This window comes from Glycine max, chromosome 20 (assembly GCF_000004515.6).
Source record: "Glycine max cultivar Williams 82 chromosome 20, Glycine_max_v4.0, whole genome shotgun sequence".
NCBI classification, from domain to species: domain Eukaryota; kingdom Viridiplantae; phylum Streptophyta; class Magnoliopsida; order Fabales; family Fabaceae; genus Glycine; species Glycine max.
Genome location: NC_038256.2, coordinates 43627553 through 43647410, shown reverse-complemented (window position 1 = coordinate 43647410; position 19858 = coordinate 43627553). Strand labels below are relative to the sequence as shown.

Here is a 19858-nt window from a genome sequence, read left to right as displayed (position 1 = left end):
ATCCAAAAACATCATCAATCGATATCGGTTAAAATAGTCTCGGCCAAAAAATAACCCCGATACAATAACATCATCAACCGCTCGATCATTTTTTGTATATCTTAGAAATTGATGTTCCAATTATGTCAAGGAATGAATTCTCCTAAACCATTACTGGAAGAATGTATATAAATGACTTGAGTACGCCTATTGCCTATATCTATCATCGTCTTGTCCAATAATGCACTTATAAATTGGAAGCTCATGAATACTTAATCTAACCTATCAAATTATTTTATATCAGAATATGGGTATATAATGAGTGTCGAATTTGCATCACTAATTCATATGTTTAATATCATGTCATCAAGAAACTGAATATATATTTTTAGGAATAGTCTCAATATGTGTCTCACACTAAACACTACCTTAATGAAAAACTATCGTGAATTTTGAAAATCCAATGCTCAATACCTAGAGCTTCATCCTCATAAAATATCCCGAATAATAAATAAATACCTAGATCTTCATCCTCATAAAATATCCTGAATAATAAATAATTAATTACTTCTTTGCTGATAAAAAAAATAATTACTTTGAAAATCACTCCATGGGCTCTTCAAATGATTTTGGCATGGACTTCCAAAGACAAGCATGAGATGGTGGATGACGGTGAAGATGATGGCTATGTAAGCCTACCCAAGCGTGTGGCTATCTTTTTTTGAATAATTAGTGGATATATAATCCAAAAGGTTGACTGATTGACCATGGATATTGCATAATCCTTGAGTCAAAAAGTTGGCTTTAAATGTAGAAAAGTGCTCCGGAAAAAGGATGTGGGTCAAAGTACCCAGAGAGTATTTTTCTTAATTGTTTCACATGCAAATTCCAAATCAATCCCGATTTAATCGAATAAAATAAGGAACAAATTAAGCGGTTTTTTCCAATAAATCATTATCATATTTTGTAAGTGATACGATTATCATTAATGTCCAAATAAAACAAATTAAAGCATTCGCTAAATTGGTCGGTAGTGCCAAACAGCCAACACATTGAAGATCAGATATCAACAACGTCGATTAGTTTGGTTCACACTATATATGCTCTTACTTGTCATAAAGTTTTTGACATAGATGTGTTAGCGCGTGCCTCATAATTCTGTAATTCAATTGATGACCAAATTGTTTTCTGCACCATCCTCTCTTTTTAGTTTGTTGGTAGAACCCAAACGTTAACGTTTTTCCACAAGTAATGTGTTTAATCTTCATGTCATATTTTAGGAAAAGACCTAACAAATAATGGGGTAATTTTAAGGAAGCGTTTGTGACCACTTCATCTTTTAAGTTTGAAGCTAAATTTGGTCACTGCTTACCTACGCTTCATCCACCTTAAACAGGTAAGAAGAAGTAAGGAAAAGGAACCGAAGATGACACTCAGAATTATCAAAGTTAATTAGGTCCCAAAGAAATTGCAATCATTCTAAAAAGTACTCTAAGCCCCACCTTTTGGGGGGAACATATATGGCAGGTATGGTCAAATAGCAATGACGAGTGACGACTAAGTTAATTTATTTCGTTATTTCAGCCATTGTTGTGCAAGAATTTCTTGCAACATTTGGTTCTTTTGATCTTTAACTTATAGTCTCTAATTGTTACATAACTTTTCACCTGCTTTGAGGTCTAATGCTATGGTCAAAGAGACTTGAACAGTTAGTCAGATATTTAGCTAACCATAATGGCTGTTTTAGTGTCATTACAGCTGTGAGATCACACTAAACTTACCCACCTTAACACAATTTTACTACTAATTAATCGACCTCTAAATGGTGCCAACCATCTAACTTGCAATTGCCGTTGATTTAACACACATGTTTTGTATTAAAGTTTGCACCCATAAGTTTGAATAAAAAATATGTTATAAACTTAAATTTGATAAAAATAAGTTTATTATAATGTGATTTATGTTTGAATATTTTTTTTTTCAAAAGTATATCAGTAAAATAAAATTTATTTATACAGTGCTAGTAAAAAAATACTTTTACTTCATGTTTTGCAAATATATAAAACAAAAATACTTAAAAACAACTTATATGTTGCTTCTTATTCAAATTTAAGTTTGTCTCAAACATAAGTTACATATAATTAATTTTATGAAAATCTATACATAATGCAAAACTAAATTTGAGGTTTCAAAAGTATGTTTGAGATCTCAAACATGTATCCAAACACATCCTTAGACTAACAGAAAATAAATTATTATTTTTGGACTTGTTCTTGTTTATTCAACAAAAATAATAAAGGCTTGTTTCTGTTTTAGTTTAAATTTTATCTAATTAATGAAAATTAAATTGTTAATATGAGTATTAAGGAGAATGTATCAAATGAGAACACATCCTCAAAGAAGAGTAAGAAAATTTTAAATGTAACTAAGTTTATATATATAGGATTAATCTTATGATCGATTAAAGGAACAAGACATTTAAGGATGACTTGAAATTTCACTAAGAAGCAAAAAAAATCATAAGTGGTTACTATTTTTTCTTATTATTATAAATAAAAAATATAAATCATTAAATCATATTTAAATAACTAAAATTTATATATATATATATATACACACATGATCTTTTAAAGAAATTACGTGACATGTGTGTTTAATCTAATAAGATTTGTATAAAAATTAATAAAAAAATTGTGTCCAATCAATTAATCAATTCTTTCGTAATATTATTAAAGAATAAATGAATGTTCAAAAATTTTATACGACTAATTTGATATTTGTATAATGTTTTCGGAGAATTAATTTAAATATTTACTTAATTAATTTATAATACATCCCTAAATATTATGTATGACTCACGTCAAGATTGAAGGCAAAATTCTTTCTCATGTCCTAATCATCAATGAGGAAGGAATAGACAAATAGAAGAAAAACATATCAATTAAATACGTTCGTTAAATAAAAGATTCGAATCATGTCATTGAAAAAGATTGAAGCTGAACCTAGTATATATAAGTAACCCAAACCAAGAATGAGGGAGCATATATCTCTTTATTCAAAACAACTTTCTGATGATATATATGCTGCTTTTATTCCCTAGCTCATCTCGTTCTATCTCCTTCAATTTATATGGGTTAATATAGCGGAGGTAAAGATGTTCTTTATATCCTTAGGAGTTTTAAATTCCTCCTTTCAGATGAATTTCCATATAATAGAATTGAAGATGACGAAAAACACATTAGCATCGCAATATAAAACATTAGCTTAACTGTCTTTACATTAGAGAAAATATTCGTAAAATTTATCAAATCTATTGGTAAAAAGTGTCCATAGTTTGTTTTTTGTCAGCTTATGCTTAAGGTCGGCTAGCGTTAGTGGATGTGGATGTGGATGTGTAAGGGTTTAAATAAGTTCATCTAGCTACTATTTATGGTTATTACGCGGAATGCTTTGTCTTAGAGATCACAATATCATTCTAAAATTGTTAAGTTCGTGTTTATCATTTAAGGACAAAGAATACAATTGCATGAAACCTAATAAGTTCTACACGTACTCATGGTATTGGTTTTCAATTAAAAAAATCTATCATTTTTCTTATCTGTCAAAGTTTACTACTCTCTGTTAGCTGGTGTGATTAATCTTTACTACAATGAATTAATATTCATATCTTTTTTGTCCACTTTCTTGCTTTTTTTCGGGTTGTAATTCCTTCAAACACAAAGTGATATGATTAGGCATTTTTAACGTCTTGTTGTTTAAGATCCAATTCTGATAATCTTCCATTCAAGCAAAATCGTCTATTTAGATATATCATATATCATACAATTAACAATTTGAATCACATCTACTCTCACCCATTAATCATCTAAAAGCAAGTTAACTATTATTGGCTCAATTAAGCTTCATGCTAAGTGGGTTTTTCTGTGAATTGACTTACCAGTCACGTTAGAACTGAGCTGATGATGAATTCACAATCTTCTAAAAGCCTGATTGATCTGAAAAATAATATCATAACTTTTAAATTTTATGAAAGTGCAAAGTTAATTGGGCGAGTGTCAAAGTTTGATCTCATTAAGAAATGGATTTCTAGAAGACACGCCACATCACATTTGTATCGTATTAAACAATTTGGTCCGAAAGAATAATGATTCAATTTCAATACTCTCAAGTGTCCCCGCAACAATAGCAAAACGTTGATCCTAATCTATGTTGAAAAGACACCCAAAAAAGAACAAATTACACATCTACAAAAGAAGAAAATGTTAAACACAAGAAATCACATATGATCCAATTTTTCGCCCTTTAGTTTTTTAAAATTTCGTTTAAGTGCGCACACATGCTTAGCTGTTAAACAAAGTGTTTTAGTAGTACAAGTATATATATTGTGGTCTTTACTTTATTAAGATGATTATCCATCCTTACCACACACGGATATTACTAGTACATATATACATTTTTATATGTTATTATTAAATTTAAAAGAATGGGAACATTATTATTAGGTTTGGTGGTGTTCAGATTTTTTTTTCCCTTAAGTAAACGCCACAAGTAAGGTTTATAACTAGTGATCGAACAGGTGAAATAAGTATGTGACGACAGCTTTCAATATCTGGGTTAAGTTATGAGTTTCTAACACTTCTTCAGCAATGGACTTATGTTCATTTGGAGGCCCGTAATATCCTTTTGACTTTTGAGCTTAAAATACAAAAAAAATAAAACTATGAATGTCAAATAAAGAAAAAGCCTTGTTTTCAATAGATAAAGAACAGTTTAAAGAGAAATATAAACAACTTTAAATATGATCAAATATCAAACTAAATATCAGTCTTAATTATATAGCCAGTTCAAAGGACTAAACTGTATAGGAATATTTTAAAATTCAACAAAGAAACTAAATACTCTAATAAGGTTAAAAAAAACACTTTTATTTTAAACATTCATTGAATTATATGATTTTGTCCTGATATTTATATTAATTTTAATTAAAACACTCATTTTTGTCGGGATTAACATTTGCAAATTATAATCTGATCACCCTAGCTTGCTATGAAAAAAAATGGTAGTCATATAAAATTCAAATATATTATTATGTGACTAGCAAACATCACATTTTCCTCTAATTAATTCTTACCTTACTTTGGGATTTAGGCATCCATATTAATATATACAGTAATGAAATTTAAACAGCTAAATTCTGGGTTTTTTTTTAAAGCAGTGATAGTAATCTAATTCATTGTTGGTGATATAAGTGGTTTAATATTTAAGTTTTTTAACCAAAGTCTAAAATTCGATTCTAATTTAAATAATTAGGACTAGAAATATCATTTTATTTCAAAATGGACTGACAGGTGGAAGAGAATTAATTGATGCCAAATACAAATCACATATATTTATTGGTTACAAAAAAATAATCCAATTTTATAAAAAGAAAAGTTATAAGTTTAATAATAATAATTTAATCTAATTCTAAGTAATAAATTACAACTAAGCTCAAACCTTACATATGAAATTTTACAATAATATTTTTTAAAGTGATCACGTTCAACTTGATTTACCTGTATATGAGAGAAGCTACTATCATTTGTTACTTTCGCATATTTTCATCTCTTTTGACATGATTTTTAATGTTAACGCATGTATAGGACGTGAAAGCAAACACCCTCAAAATTAATTGTGTATCATATCACGGTAGATTTTTTTTTTCTCTGCCAAGAGAAAACATGGAAAATTCACCAAGCACCATGGTTCCAAAAATACAACTACAAGGCAACACCTGTCCCAAGATGACGTTCCACCCCCATCATAACGATAATATTTAATTCACCCCATTACCCAAAATAGTATCCAAATCTTATTATATTTTAATGAGAATTTCATAATTATCTGTATTGATCCCCGAAAGAGGTAAGCAGTCCAACACCCGGGGAATGCCCATTGGGGATCTTGTACTTTTCAGTTTAATATTTTATGTGCCATTCCTTAGATTATGCTTCTTAACTAGTAATTTTGTGTCCAGATGCATGAGCCCAGATCACACGTGTCTGCACAACAAGATTTCTCCTTCCCTTTTCCTTGTCTTGATTTAGCATCAAACAAATATAATTTGTGCTTAATTTATCTTGGTTAAACATGTCACTAATAGTTTAGCATAATCTTGATTTTTCTGATATGCCCTTTGTGTTATAGTAGCATGTTATTTCATGATTGACCAATTGCAATTTTCCAAGTCCTTTCAGTGGCTCGTGATTTTGTTGATGAGGAAGTACATTTTTCTTAGGCGTCAGGCATATCTTACATCAAAGGGCAAAGACTAACATCAACCAGGGGTAAATAAGACAGAGGCAAATATATTTTGGTAAAGTTTTTGTTGATAACTAGCATCTTCTATTTATTTTATTTTTCTTTACAAAACTAAGGTGTTCTATTTTAGGAATTATTATTATTATTTTCTACATAAAAAATATATTTTTACATTGATAACTAACATTAATCTTTAATGGTAAGTAAATTATCAAAAAATGGAGCTGATTAGAAATATAATATGAAAAAAATACATGATGTACTATATTTAAGTTTTTTTTCTTTTTTATTTATGATTTTCTAATTTATAGATAAATTTAGTATATGAAGTTGCAATCCAGCTGAGTGTAAAAGTACAGAGATTTCACCTAAAGATATTTTTAATACACATAAATTATAAAATCCAATTAATTTGTTACAAATTGGGCTTGAGAACTAATCTATATAAAGTGTGCTTGTAAAACCGTTTGATCCTCCATTACACACGTTTCAAGATACCAACACAAAAGCAACACACTTGTTCCTTTTTAAAAAAATATTGGTTACGTTTGGAAAAACAATAACCCAAACACACATTATGTGATCCACCTTACCTCAAGCACTAGATTAATCTAAGTTGCAAGGGTTATCACACCTCAACTAGGAACACAATTACTATACTAATTCTTTTTGGTTGGCTTAATTCTTTTTTTCAAAAAAAAAATATATTTTCTTTTAAGTTCTTTCACAAAAACAAACATTATTCATTATAGTAATCTCATCCAACTACTCGAACCTTTTGTGAAAAATATATGTGATGTCTTTAAAAAAAAATATCACAACAAAAAATAATCACTTTGTCTTTTTACACTAGATCGACAACATACCCCGAGTCTCCAACAGTGACACGGACATGGCTTATAAGAAATTAAGAAAATAAGATTGGTTGACTGATAGGATCAAGTTGAGTCATAGCTGCAGGTATAAATATGCAGCAAACATTGAACACAAATCAGTACCATAGAATTTGGAAGACAAAGTTTACCTAAGAGCCAACTTAGGCACCTTTTTGTATGTATTAGGAAGTTATGGCAGGAAACATGGGGTGGGGTGTGATAGAAGAGGAGGGATGGAGGAAGGGACCTTGGACTTCTGAGGAGGACAGATTGCTCATTCTGTATGTCAAGTTCCATGGTGAGGGCAGATGGAACTCTGCTGCTAGGCTTGCAGGTCCCTACCAAACTTTATACACTATATATGTCTTGCTCCTTAATTCCTAACATAGTTTACACCTAAGTCTAATATCAATTGACTTTCACAATACAAGTGACACAACAATTAAATTGCTTCCAACTTCAACTCAGTAAATTGACTACCCTTTACCATAAGTTTTTCTTTTGGCCTTTTGGGATCATGTTTTTTATTATTCTTAACTCTTGACTCTTGAGTATCATTCTTCATAATTGTTTTTATCATCTTTTTTATTTTTTTGTCCAAATGATTGATCATTTATTATTCTCTTAACAGGACTGAAAAGAAATGGGAAGAGCTGCAGATTGAGATGGGTGAATTACCTGAGGCCAGACCTCAAGAAGGGTCAAATAACACCACAAGAAGAAAGCATAATTCAAGAGCTGCATGCTAGGTGGGGAAACAGGTAAAAAAAAAAATGAATTCCAAATCTCTTTGAACTTGCATGTTTTTATAATAAATCTTCGAAGCTAAATCAAAATTAAGCACTTCAGGTGGTCAACAATTGCAAGAAGCTTGCCAGGAAGAACTGACAATGAGATAAAGAATTATTGGAGGACTCACTTCAAGAAAAAGATGAAAACTCCATCTGATGCTGCTGAGAAGGCGAGAATCCACTCCTCGAGGAGACAGCATTTTCAGCAGCAACAACAGCAGTTGAAGCAGCAGCAGCAACAATTCCAATTCAACTTGGACATGAAAGGGATCATAAACTTGCTTGAGGAAAATGACCATAGAGTGCCTTCTATATCTCAAGAGGCACAAGAAATGGCCAGCATGTACCCAAACACTTCAGAACACCAGGGCTACTTCTACTCAATGTTCAATGTCAATGACAATGACAATAATGTCTCTGCACCTGAGTCCTCAAATGAAGAAATTCTATGGGATGGACTGTGGAACTTGGACGATGTTCTTTGCAATTTCAATGCAGCTAGTGCCACAAGCAAAGCCAGTTTACATAATTTAGTTTCTCCTTTCTGTTAAAAGGTTTTATTTAGCCTTGAAAACAGTTAGGAAGAATACTAGTGTACTAATGTCAGTCACGGCTTGATAAGGCTCCAAAATCCTGCAGCTTAGAGTTAGGATTAATTGTTTCTTAAAAGTGTGGAGTCTGGGTAGTAAGTAATTTCTGAAGGCGAGTTATTGTGTAACCCTTTAATAAAGTATCTCAATTTTGCTTATAAAGTCTGAAATGAGCTTTGCTCTTTTGCTTCAAGATTTTATTTTATTTATTTTGGTACAGAAGATTTTCTTTTTTTTTTAACAACAAGAACAAGAAGTATTGATAACTTTCTGGTTGTAGTAATTAGTAAATATAAGAAGGAAAATGGAAGAAATAGGAAAATCATAAACTGCACCTCCGTTTACTTAATGATTCTCAGTTGTTTGCTTTTCCTCTTGCAATTGTCTCAAACCAAGGTGGAAGTAGAAGCTTAAAAGTTCCATAAAGCACTTAAAGAAACTAATTAATATCCTTTGCGTCATTTCATTTGGATGGGAAAGCTATATACATTAGCTAAAGCATGCCATTACTGCATAAAGAAGACCATTTTTAAGGATAGATTATGAGACACTTTGGTATTGATACAACTCAACATGGAGTTTTCATGACATCTTTTCTCATCTTATTCTTTTTGTCTATTTAAGCAACACATGATACAAATTCTCTTCTTTTTTTTTTTATTTCTTTCAAGTGAATTAGGCTTAAACTAAGATAGAATTGGATTCTTTAAATCTCACATATCTTACGCAGTATCTTTATTTGTTTCACAAATAATCTTTTTACGTACGTGTTGATTATACCCTAAACATGTCTATAAAAGTATCACCGGTTCCGAATTCTGACATTCCTCAAGTATCTCGGAATCTAGAATTAGAGAGCGAGAGATACTACCTGGAAAAGTTAAGAATTATATTTCTTTTATAGGTTTAATTACACATTTATTCATTATAATTAATATGTATATTTTTAAATCTGAAGTTTAATAAATAATTTTTTTAATTTCTAAAGTTTATATTTTAATTCTCAAAAATTTTTACTGTTAAAAGTTTTTAATTTCATTAGTTAAAAAATTTTAACGATAAAAATTTTATGAGAATTAAAATGTAAATTTCATGAACTAAAAAAATTTAATTATTAATTAAATAATTTTTTTTATATTTGTATCGTTCTGGCTTATTATATTGATGTTAAAGAAATTAATACTCAAATAATTAATCTATGTTTGAGAATAATATTTTAGATGTTAAATTTTATTGATTAATGTTTATGATATGCATATGATTGTAAGGATATCACTTATCGTGTATCGGAGAGGGTGACACAAATCTCTTTTAAGAATTTAAAGATACTTAGAGGTTAGTTATTTTTCTTTCTAACAAAATTTTTGTTCATATAAAAGAGTTAAGATTAAAACTCTTGATATTTTTTTTGTTTTTTTATAAGTTTCTTTCTTCGTAGACAATCATGACACTTCTTTTAGATTGAAACTTTGAATTTATTAAGATTAAAACTCTTGATTACTTATTTAAAAAACTTGAATTCGTTACTAATCAAACCAACCATTTATTGATAACCATTAAAACCGATTATTTAGTTTACAAGAATATAAAGCAGAATCGCTTTCTTTTTTTTTAACTAAAAAACATTAGTTTAAATATTTTACTACCGCGTTCTATTTCCGTTTTGGCTAAGGGAAGTTCTACTGTGTTTTCTCACGTTTTTTAGTGTCTCGATCGGGTTTTTACCTCTTACTCCACCAAAAAATAATATTTTACTATAAAATCCGGTATAAAAATAATTTGGGCGGCAGAATTTTAAAAACTATTGATTTGTCTATATTATTTAATAATATAATAAAAGGTTGTTTGATTCTATGTCTTCTATGATGGTGATATAGATGGAAACATTATATCTTGTGTGTTCATATTTTTAGAGTAACATCTTGTTCATCAAACCCTGTATTCGACTCACCCGTTCCATCACCCATTGTTATATCATCACTTTCTTCAGTACCTCATGTGTGATCCGTTTTTTCTCCACCATCAGGTCACATCATCAACAATTTCTTCATAGTTCCAATTTTTAGGAAAAATATTTTTTCTGGTAGTAACATCAATAGAAAAAGGACACTTGGTCTCAACAAATTCAACATCTCAAGAGACAAAAATCTCTTTTGTTTCTAAGTCATACAACTTCCACCCTTTCTTATCATATCGATAGTCAATAAACACGCACTTCTTATTCTACTTGCAAATTTATCACCATTTCTTCTTTGATTATGGACGTAACATAAGAAGCCAAATATTCTCAAATGTTCATATGCAGGTTGCTGCCCATGCAGCATCTGATATAAAATTTTTCCATTCAAAATAGTGGAAGGAGTTCGGTTGATCAAATATGTTGCAGTTAAAATACATTCCCTCGAGAACTTAATAATAGGAAGATTACCTTGAAATCGCAGTGCTCGAACCACATTCAAAATATGTCTATGGTTTCGTTCCACTCTCCCATTTTGTTGAGGTATTCCGGTGCAAGATGTCTGAAAAATTATTCCACGATCAAGAAAATATATTTTCATGCATGTGAATTCTGTCTCATTATCACTTCTGAATATTTTGATTTGTTTATGAATCTGTCTCTCAACTCGTTTATAAGCTAATAGATATATCCATACAACACATGAATAATCATCAACTATTGTTAGAAAATAAAAAACACAAGTAAAAAGGAGTTCTATATGGTCCACATAAATCACAATGAATTAATTCAAATGCACTACTGGCTTTATGTTCACTCAAAGGAAACTTCTCTCTAGTCTGTTTGGCTCTAAAACAGACTTCACATGTTTTATTCACTACATTATTATCTTTGTGTTTTCTAACCTCAGGAATCAACTGAGTGATTTTCAAGGAAGGTTGTTCCAACCGTTTGTGCCACAAGTCCATGGAATGCAAACCATCACTTTTGTAAGCTCTCACATTTCAAACTCCTTTGAAGAAATAAAGTTCATCCCTCCGTTCACCTGCTCCAATCAGCGTCCTCGAAATACGATCTTACACAACACATAACTTATCAGTGAATTGAACAACACATTTCAATTCATCCATCATCTGTGAAACAAATATCAAATTGTAATTCAATTTAGGCACATAGAAAACATTAGTAAGTTTTAAACCTCCATCTAGCACCACACTTCCTTCTTTAATCGTTGTTGTATGTTGTCCATTAGGAAGTCCAACTGGATAACTTTGAATATCTTGTAATTCATCCATGTGATTCAAGTTCCCAATCATGTGGTTGGAAGTCCCCGTGTCAATTATCCATGTATTCGTATCACGCTCACCTGTCATCTTGTCATTAGAATTTGTTATCTGAGCATTTAATAATTCTAACAACGTCTGCCACTGCTCTGTAGTAAGCCCAGTCAAACTTGAACTGTCTCCTTCTGAGATCCTGATGTTTGCACTTGTTCCACCACTGTGCATAGCATTTATACGCATTGTTCCTCCTTTTCCTCGTCCAGTTCCGAGGTTGTCGTTGGAATTTAATTCATACGGTGGTGAAGTCTTCTTCACCATCTTATGTTCTTCTTGCCTATGAGACTCATTCTTAGGAGCCTCCTCTTCATGATGACTCATTGCTACTAAATTTCATACAAAACCTCTTGACTCTTAAATACGGTAAAGGATTTTATGACAAAATAATTTTATTCTGTATTTCATGTTTTGCTAAGACATAAATATATACTAAAGAGTTACAGCAAAATCTCCTAAGATTGAGTTATACAAATTGATTCTCCAAATAAAATTCCTAAAATTACGTTTAGACTAAACAAATTGATTTACATGATCATTGGCTAATAATACGAAATAATAATACATCGATCCATTTTGTGAGCTCTATTTATAACTCTTTATATTTTATCAATTATTTTTTTAATAAAAAAGAGAAACAAAATTACCCACCACTTTAAGTATAAGCATCGATCCATATTTAGGAATTGTATCTTGTTTCACTTGGATACAGCTCTAACACATATATCTTGATGATTTAATCCTATGTTTCTAGTATTATGCAAGATTTTCCGGTTGGACTTAGTAGTCTTATATTAGCATATACTATAGAGATTAAGTGCTTTAAGTTTAAAAGAATAAAAATAAGTAATGTGTACAAATGAAACTTATTTAAGAACCCTAATCAGACATGTCTTGTATATATTTAAATTATATATGTTAATACCATTTATTACATGAATTAACTTAAATTATTCGTGATAATTGTCTCATAAAGAATACTTTTAATTTAGGGGGAAAAAATAGACATCTTAATTGTTTCAAAATCTCTATTTTAATCCTTCCAAACGCTCCTGAAAGGCTGAAACCATCACCAAGAAAGGATCGATGAAAAATCGTATATCAATTACATGAAGAAAAAAACATCACAAGTTCCCAAGTATTTACACAAACTAAAATAACATACCCTCTTCAATTCTTACTAATAAAAAAAATATACAACAAATTGGGAAAGAAAATTACATGTATATCCCTTTCCACACCCCATGAAACCTGAATCTGTATTCCTCTCAACACCAAATTCAAACTCAACGCAGCCGCTGGCTCTTATGGTTCTAAGGAGGACATTTTCATTCACCCTCACAACCTCTCGTTATTACACTTCTGCCACCGTCTCCCTCCCACACACACCCCAGGGTCTCCTTCATCTGCTTCAACTCTGCATCGACCTTCGATCTCAGAAACTCGCCCAACAATCTCACGCTCAAATCCTCGCCAATGGGTTTGCGCAAAACACTTTCCTCGAAACCTGCTTACGCCACGTGTGGCGAGTTAACCGCGTCGAGGTTCGTCTTTGAGTCCGTTGAGGCCAAGAACGTTTACCTCTGGTACTCACTGATTAATGGGTACGTTAAAAATCACGACTTTCGCCAAGCCCTTGCTTTGTTCCGCGAAATGGGTCGCGATGAGGTGTTGCCCGATGACTACACACTTGCAACGGTTTTCAAAGTTTGTGGTGAACTTGAGGACTTGGTTTCCGGGAAATTGATTCATGGGAAGGGTTTAAGGATTGGGTTTGTGTCAGATGTTGTTGTTGGCAATTCTTTGATGGCAATGTAATATAGGTGTGGGGAGTTTGGTGATGCAGTGAAGGTGTTCGATGAAATGCCTCGGAGGAATGTGGGTTCATTTAATGTAGTAATTTCTGGATGTGCTGCATTGGAAAATTCTAATTCTACTTCCCATGATGATTTATGGAATTTTTTTGTGAGAATGCATTGTGAAGGGTTTAAGGCTGATGCTTTCAAGGTTGCGAGTTTGCTGCCTGTGTATTGTAGCGATACTGGGAAATGGGATTATGGGAGGGAGCTTCACTGTTATGTTGTGAAGAATGGATTGGATTTGAAGATGGGTTCAGATGTTCATCTGGGATCTTCTTTGATTGATATGTATTAGAGGAGTAAGAAAGTTGTTCTTGGAAGGAGAGTGTTTGACCAAATGAAAAACATGAATGTGTATGTTTGGACGGCAATGATCGATGGTTATGTGCAGAATGGAGTACCTGAGGATGCACTGGTTCTTCCCCGTGAGATGCAAATGAAGGATGGGATACGACCCAATAAAGTATCACTTATTAGTGTGCTTCGAGCTTGTGCCTTGCTTGCTGGATTAATAGGAGGGAAACAAATACATGGGTTCTCTATTAAAATGGAGTTAAATGATGATGTTTCCCTATGCAATGCTTTAATTGACATGTATTCCAAATGTGGCAGTTTGGATTATGCAAGATGAGCCTTCGAAACTGGTTCTTACTTCAAAGATGCTGTCACTTGGAGTTCAATGATCTCTGCATATGGATTACATGGAAGAGGAGAAGAGGCTATTATTACGTATTACAAAATGCTTCAGCAAGGGTTCAAACCAGACATGATAACAGTGGTTGGTGTTCTTTCTGCTTGTAGCAAGTCAGGATTGGTAGATGAAGGCATTAGTATATACAAGTCACTGATGACAAAGTATGAAATAAAACCAACAATTGAAATTTGTGCTTGTGTTGTGGATATGTTTGATCGATCAGGCCAGCTTGATCAAGCCTCGGAATTCATCAAAGATATGCCTTAGTCCAAGTGTTTGGGGATCTATTTTAACTGCCTCGGTAATGCATGGGAATTCAAGGACAAGAGACCTGGCTTATTGGCATCTCTTAGAACTGGAACCTGAAAACCCTTCAAATTATATCTCACTTTCAAATACATATGCTTCTGATAGAAAATGGGATGTGGTAACTGAGGTGAGAACGATTATGAAACAAAGAGGCTTGAAAAAGGTTCCAGGTTGCAGTTGGATAACTATTAGTGGGAAGACTCATTCTTTTTCTGTTGCTGACAAAGCGCATCCTTCGTCTAGTTTAATCTATGAAATGCATGATGACCTTGTATCAATAATGATGGATGGTTGTGCTGATATTGATATCCTGACTTAAATCTGCTGGTATTGATGTGTTGAAAATCTTGGAAGTGTCTAGTAAACACTGAAAACTGGCCTGCCATGTAGCTCAGCCAACTCTGACACCATTTGCTTAGTGATTATTCAAGACCCAACTCGATATGCTATTCATTATTTGAGTTAGAAAAACGGTAGAAAAGCCCCAACTTATAGGTTGTTTAGTAAATATGGTTAACTTTTTGTGGCATTAGCAGCTTTCAAGTTTGAACATGGTGAGTGCAATCATTTCCCCCGAGATACTAAGCAACTAATCAATGTGCAGATGAGATGCATGGAGGTTGACATGCAGCCTAGCCATCATGAAAAAGAAAAGGGGAGGGAGGGGTACTCTAATTATGGGAAACCATAGAGACCCATAACCAAAAAGGAAAAGGGGGAGGAAAACTACAGGGACCATAATATTTAAACCATTTCTTCTAAATCAAGCCTTTATTACTGCATGAGTAATTAGGTATCAAAAGCATATAAAGCTATCTACCCACTAGAATGGAGGAATAGGGATCTTCATGGAGTTCACATTCTGATTTACAACCTGATAGCAAAGATCTCCATTTCAAACGTTTCTTGGTTTAGGAGGAATAAATGGTACTATATATATATATATATATATAGGAATATTTGCATTTTCACTGGAGGATTACTGCTTCAGCAACTTTGTCTCACTTGTATAATTTTATTTTTTGTCTCTTTTAATGTATAATTAATGTTACTGTCAAACCTACGTAACATTCCATTTATCTTTGTCCATGATGCATTCCATACTCGGTCGCTCCCAAGCCCACAAAATGCGAGGGGTTGTGTTAAGTAATTGATACTTTGATAGTCAATGTAAAACACTATCAAATTTTCATTGGCATAGAACAACCAAGTATGAAGTAAAATTGGCAGAAAAGTACCTCTCGACATTTATCACTTGGGGCCTAGTTGAATAAGTTTATCCAGAAGTACTTTAGTCTAGGAGAAAACCAAATAGTCCATATATAACCATCCATCAAAATGACAATTAACAAACGCTTTTTTCTATTACGAACCCATGGAAAATGGTTAAGGAGAAACAATTACACTCTGTAAGACTATAAGTTTCCATCACATATGTACTTGTAACTGAACTCTGTCTGGGAAGTCTCCCTCACATATATACTTGTAACTGAACTCTGTCTGGGAAGTCTTAATACGCACAAACCAGACATAACACCACGAGTCCAAGAAACTGAAGTAACATCCAACAGAACTCGCAAATCCAAGAAAGAGAGGCAACATGCACAGCACAATTCAATGTATCTTGCTACTGACATCAAATTTTAGAACAGTAATTTTGTATGGCATTCATGCCCATATAAGACAAGTTACAACATCATTATTAAAATGCCACCCATTAAATCCTTTAACCTAAAGTTTTAATGATATTTTGTTTCGTGAAGGAATAAAGCTACCCCCAACATATATGCCTCCTCCAAATCTCAGCATAAACCCAAAAAAAAAAAAAATTGGTTCACGATAACAATCCTTGGCATCATGGTGACAAATCAAAATTTTCCTTCAGAACTGAGTGAACTTCATCAAGGGAAGTCACCTTGAAATCTGGTTTGAATTCAACATCAGCATACTTGGGAGAATCATATACTCCTGTTTGATCAAGCAAGCATGTAAAGGCTCCTGCTTGCCTTCCACAGCGCACCTGTGAAAAGGTCAAACAAGCAATGGAGCATAAATCAATTACCATCCAAATTCAAATACATTCATCAAATGCAGATATTTGAAGTAGCATAAAACTGACAGATAAAGTGATCTGAAAATCAAAATACAACAATGCATAGGAAAATGAAATCCAGAATAAAATAACAGCCTGAGTCACGGGTTTTATCTATTGTAAGTAATCACACTCTAGTTTGCAGACTGATGACTTTTTTTACTAGAAAGTTGACTAGTCAGCTTTGCAGAAGCAACTCAAAGTGAAAGATTTGAAATGTCTTCTTAATTTTCTCTACAAAGAAAAGTGTACCTGTAGTCATTTATGGTGAATAGTTACATTATCAGGAAATGAATTACTTACATCATCTTTAAGGCTATCTCCAATCATTATTACTTCATTTGGTTGAACTTCCCAAAGAGAACAAATATGCAGTAGTGGACCTGGATCAGGTTTATAAGGACGAAATTCCCTGCTTAATGCTGGAGAAAATGTAATCTGCAGTGATGAGGTATAATATATAATGAACAAGTCTAACACTCCAAAAGAAAGAGTTAGAAAGTATTCCTTTACTATCCTATAAGCCATTGAATATAAAAAATAACAAGGGGAAAGAGAAAGAATTGTACGAGTTCCATTTATTATGCCCCTTAGAATTAGAAAAAAGCAGATGGACCTTTTGGAATAACATCCACACCCAATTTAGTCAGTAGTCTAGATGCACCACAGAATGGGAATAGTTAACAACCAATATTAGTGACTTCATGGCATGCACCGCAGAAAGCATGTTTAAGAAAGAAGGATTTCTTTTTTTATAAACCATCTTTATAAGATTACACCAACCTTTCTTGCCAATAATGAACATGTAACATAACAAGGTACCATTTTATCCAAGCATAAAGCAACCGTATAACTTCATTTTCACAGACTGATATATCTCATACCTATAGGCAAAAGAAAGCTGCAGTGTAAAATCCCTGTGGTGCTCTTTTAGTGATATTAGCATAATACCATAGCAAAGACAAAGACAAAGTTTAAGCGGGAGAAAAATGGATAACCTGATTTCATGCACAATTTCCCCACATTAATTTAATCAATTCTCCTAGAAAAAAGAAAACAATATATTATATACAGTTGCATCTGTTGGCAAACTCACCCCAAACCGTTCATGGAATAAATCAACTGCTGACTTCGTGTTCCTAGTGATCAAACCCCTCCTAAAAAACGGCCATATAACATGAGTAATTTGTTCACATTTCACAACCACCAATATCATAACGTCATTATTGTTGGAACAACAACTTCACATTTCACAAATAAGTTAGTTAACAAATGCTATTATCACAATTGACAAAATAAACTTCACATTGTAAAATCTTTTAAGCACAAGTCATAAGACATATGTGCAGTAAAACAATATATATATATATATATATATATATATATATATATATATATATATTGATTTTATCAACTCATTTTGTGCATGTTTGGATTGAAGTTTGAAATGTTGTATGGAATTCCAATGTAAATCAAACGGATAAAAACAAAATGAAAACAAAAATAAAGATTCTTATACTTTGACAAAATTACTTTTGCCTCAAAACTACTCTTTCATCTGAAAATCAAACATGCACTCCCTTGGTGTCTAGATGTTGTTAACACAATCTTTGCCCAGACATACAACATGGATAAATAAGAGTATTTTAGTCAGATAATACTTAATCCAAGAGACGATTAGGTAAAAAACAATGTAGTAACTAATATGGCATTTCCTTAAATATCAATTTGCAAAAGGCAGAAAAGAAGACAAGAAGAAGAAAGTGTGCTTAACTGGACCTTATTTTCTTAGAATCGAGCATGGCACAAAGCTCTGCACAACCTGCACAACGAACATGAAACTTGTGACAACTCAACTCATGGGAGAGAGAGGAATGCATGCAAAGTGCAAACGAACCAGGCATGATTTGAAGGCGTTCAAGACCCTGACGCTCGACCTCAGCAATGGCGTCGTAGGCCTTGCGCTGTTTGTGAGGCGGCCACCCTTCGATGTGGCCCAAAATGTCGATGCCGGAAGGGTTTTCCGCTTTGAGCCGCAGGTACTCCTCGTCGCCCAGAACCGCCCTGTACATCGCCGGAAAATCGATCACCGGGACGGTGAGGGTGCCGTCCATGTCGAAAACGACACCCCTCAGGCGCGTTTTGACGCCGGGAGCATGATGGGACATTCGCTTCGACTGTGGGAGCGTCGAGAGGATGAAAGCCTTTGCACAATTGGATACGAGCAATGGCATCCCCGATATTAAATTATGCTTTGCTCTCTCCTTCTCTTCTTACCTCTCAAATCTACCCTGCACACAAGATGGAATTGCTGGTTTTTTTTTCTCAATGTAATTTATTCTAAATTTAAATTCTTCACTACTTAATTAAAACACACATAATTATCACTTACATGACTTATATTAATAAGTATTGATATAAATAATTTTTACATACTATTCAATCTTAACTTGTGAAACATGATAATTTTGTTGATTTTTTATATATCAATAATTTTATGACAATGTTTACATAAAATTTATGGTTTTACTTTTAAGTATCTAACACAGTTATTAATTATATACTTAAAACTCAAATTTAAAAATACTAATTAAATTAAAATAACTTTATATTAGTTTATCAACACACTATTTTAAGATTACTTAACACATTTATATATGCAAAATTTAAACTAAAAAATAATGTCATGTTCAGTCGATGCGGTGCTAAGTGCTAACTATATTTAGTATAGACAGACAGAGTTTAAGAATATTTATATTGATTTCTGTATTTGTTTGGTACGAAATCTAAAGGGAGTTCAGAAAATTTTATTTTATTTAGTATTTAGGTAGAAGTGAATTTTTTTTTTAAGTTTAAAGAGATTTTTTTGGAATTAACTCTATCCACCACAAATTGATTTTGTCCGGTGTAATTTTGTGACAAACAGATGTAAAATCCTTTTTTTGAAAAAAAGAAAGTACTGTGTAAAATCAATTTGCTCCGTGCAACGTGATTCAAAATCGATTTGTCAAGTGCTATCCGGACAGTCACTTAATTTGGTAGTTCACGCCTTCATAGAGGGACAATCGAGTGAAT

The 19858-nt window shown here is 32.5% G+C and overlaps 2 protein-coding genes and 1 pseudogene across 2 annotated transcripts; 2 read left to right on the top strand and 1 right to left on the bottom strand.

Moving 5' to 3' along the window:
* The first annotated feature begins 7277 nt into the window (after positions 1-7277).
* On the top strand, positions 7278-8693 carry LOC100782089 (MYB-like transcription factor EOBI). The gene is made up of 3 exons (XM_014772592.3): positions 7278-7488; positions 7786-7915; positions 8004-8693. Exons 1-3 carry the CDS (start codon positions 7347-7349, stop codon positions 8494-8496), a joined length of 765 nt encoding a protein of 254 aa, XP_014628078.1. The 5' UTR covers positions 7278-7346; the 3' UTR covers positions 8497-8693.
* A 4230-nt stretch (positions 8694-12923) lies between these two features.
* On the top strand, positions 12924-16077 carry LOC102669377 (pentatricopeptide repeat-containing protein At3g12770-like; annotated as a pseudogene).
* A 255-nt stretch (positions 16078-16332) lies between these two features.
* LOC100781541 (haloacid dehalogenase-like hydrolase domain-containing protein At2g33255) lies at positions 16333-19120 on the bottom strand. The gene is made up of 5 exons (XM_003556289.5): positions 18681-19120; positions 18563-18605; positions 17880-17940; positions 17087-17221; positions 16333-16711 (listed from the first exon to the last, which is right to left on the bottom strand). Exons 1-5 carry the CDS (start codon positions 19015-19017, stop codon positions 16547-16549), a joined length of 741 nt encoding a protein of 246 aa, XP_003556337.1. The 5' UTR covers positions 19018-19120; the 3' UTR covers positions 16333-16546.
* Positions 19121-19858: the final 738 nt, after the last annotated feature.

Bases quoted from the DNA above. Each gene is read 5' to 3' on its own strand.
- LOC100782089 (XM_014772592.3), top strand. From the start codon at position 7,347: ATGGCAGGAAACATGGGGTGGGGTGTGATAGAAGAGGAGGGATGGAGG. The intron at 7,489-7,785 runs GTCCCTACCAAA...TTCTCTTAACAG, and splicing joins CTCTGCTGCTAGGCTTGCAG to GACTGAAAAGAAATGGGAAG. The intron at 7,916-8,003 runs GTAAAAAAAAAA...TAAGCACTTCAG, and splicing joins CATGCTAGGTGGGGAAACAG to GTGGTCAACAATTGCAAGAA.
- LOC100781541 (XM_003556289.5), bottom strand. From the start codon at position 19,017: ATGCCATTGCTCGTATCCAATTGTGCAAAGGCTTTCATCCTCTCGACG. The intron at 17,941-18,562 runs GTCCAGTTAAGC...GCCGTTTTTTAG, and splicing joins CTCGATTCTAAGAAAATAAG to GAGGGGTTTGATCACTAGGA. The intron at 16,712-17,086 runs GTAAGTAATTCA...ACCTTTTCACAG, and splicing joins GAGATAGCCTTAAAGATGAT to GTGCGCTGTGGAAGGCAAGC.